At 58.7% G+C, this 1,276-nt stretch overlaps 1 protein-coding gene across 1 annotated transcript in view; it reads left to right on the top strand.

Moving 5' to 3' along the window:
* The window catches only part of ACA1_024750 (uncharacterized protein), a gene marked incomplete at both ends in the record, with an annotated part of 2,501 nt that extends 1,309 nt beyond the window's left edge, over positions 1-1,192 (top strand). The window contains 5 exons of the mRNA XM_004353207.1: positions 94-335; positions 411-497; positions 572-959; positions 1,040-1,145; positions 1,177-1,192. Coding sequence (XP_004353259.1) covers positions 94-335; positions 411-497; positions 572-959; positions 1,040-1,145; positions 1,177-1,192 — 839 coding nt within the window. The remainder of the gene's footprint in view (positions 1-93; positions 336-410; positions 498-571; positions 960-1,039; positions 1,146-1,176) is intronic.
* Positions 1,193-1,276: the final 84 nt, after the last annotated feature.

Raw genomic sequence — 1,276 nt, forward strand, 5'->3', positions numbered from 1 at the left:
CCAGTGAAGGCACGTTCCTTACCCGCTATGTCGTCCAGCCCACGACGAAGGTGGCCGACGAGGTGGTACAAACGCTGGCTGAAAAGTACCCAGAGATTCGTGGGATGCGAAACGAAATGGTCTCCACGATCAGCCAGGAGCTGAGCGTCGAAGGTTCGACAGAGTCATCAGGCGATTTCGAAACGGGCGAGAGGCTGCTCAGTTCGGGAGGCAGCGAGTTCGAACCGCGAACCGAGCTGGAGAAGATCGTGGCGCTGGAGAACTACATGGAGTGGCGTAAGGACACCATGACGCGCCGACAGGCCAACAAGGCCAAGGGCATCGTCGACGAGATTGTACGCCTCCCCCGCCGCCCTCTTGCGTTGTGCCCATTCCTGTTTTGCACCGTTGTTGACGAGATCGACGCGCAGGATTTCACGGGAGAGGACAGCGCAGCGGGTTCGCTAACACTCGACCCCAAGAAAACTGGTCAGCAGTTCAAGGCCATCTCTCACAACGTACGCGCGCACCTCTTTCGCCCCAAATCTCACCGCTATTAACGGACACACACACACACACACACACACACAAGTTGGGCGACGCGGCCCTGGAGTTCATCGTGACTGCCAATGAACACGTGATCAACCCAAGGGGAGCGACGGAATCGCTGGAGGACGCCTCGCGCATGCTGTATCTCGTCATCAAGAAGATTCTGCTGATCGCGTTCGCCGCGGGTCGGATGGCCAAGGTCAACAACGCGACGATCACGATCATCGAGGCCGGCGTGAAGAGCGTGGCGGAGCAGCGAACCCGGGGCGTGCTGGAGGAGGACTGCGTGGACGCGGCGTCCACGCTTGCGGCCAAGATGGTGGAGTCGAACCTTCAGAAGAGGGTCTTCTTCGAGAGCAATGCCATGCGCGTGCTCACCCTCCAGATGCTCTCGGCCATCTCCGTGCTCTCGACCAACCCAAAAGTCATAGGTCCGTCCCTCCCCTCCGCGCGGATTAGCCCCGGGTGCACACGCGCTAAACGCACTATTTCTCGTCATCATCACCATCAGGTTACTACGTGGTGTTGACTGCGACGGCGCGAGGGCTTGCTGACGCCACCGCTAAGCTGCTTGATCTGGTCGAGACGTCAGTGTATCTCTCGCTCAACAAGCACCGGTACGCACGCACACGATCTTCGAGAAGAAAGAGCGCGCGAAGACTGACCCTCAGGTGCACTTCATTTTTTTTTCCAGATACTCGATGGCATCGTTCAACTCGGATCTGCCGGCGATGTTGGTGGAGGAAGG

This window comes from Acanthamoeba castellanii (genome assembly GCF_000313135.1).
Source record: "Acanthamoeba castellanii str. Neff unplaced genomic scaffold scf7180000084444, whole genome shotgun sequence".
Taxonomy (NCBI): Eukaryota; Discosea; order Longamoebia; family Acanthamoebidae; genus Acanthamoeba; species Acanthamoeba castellanii.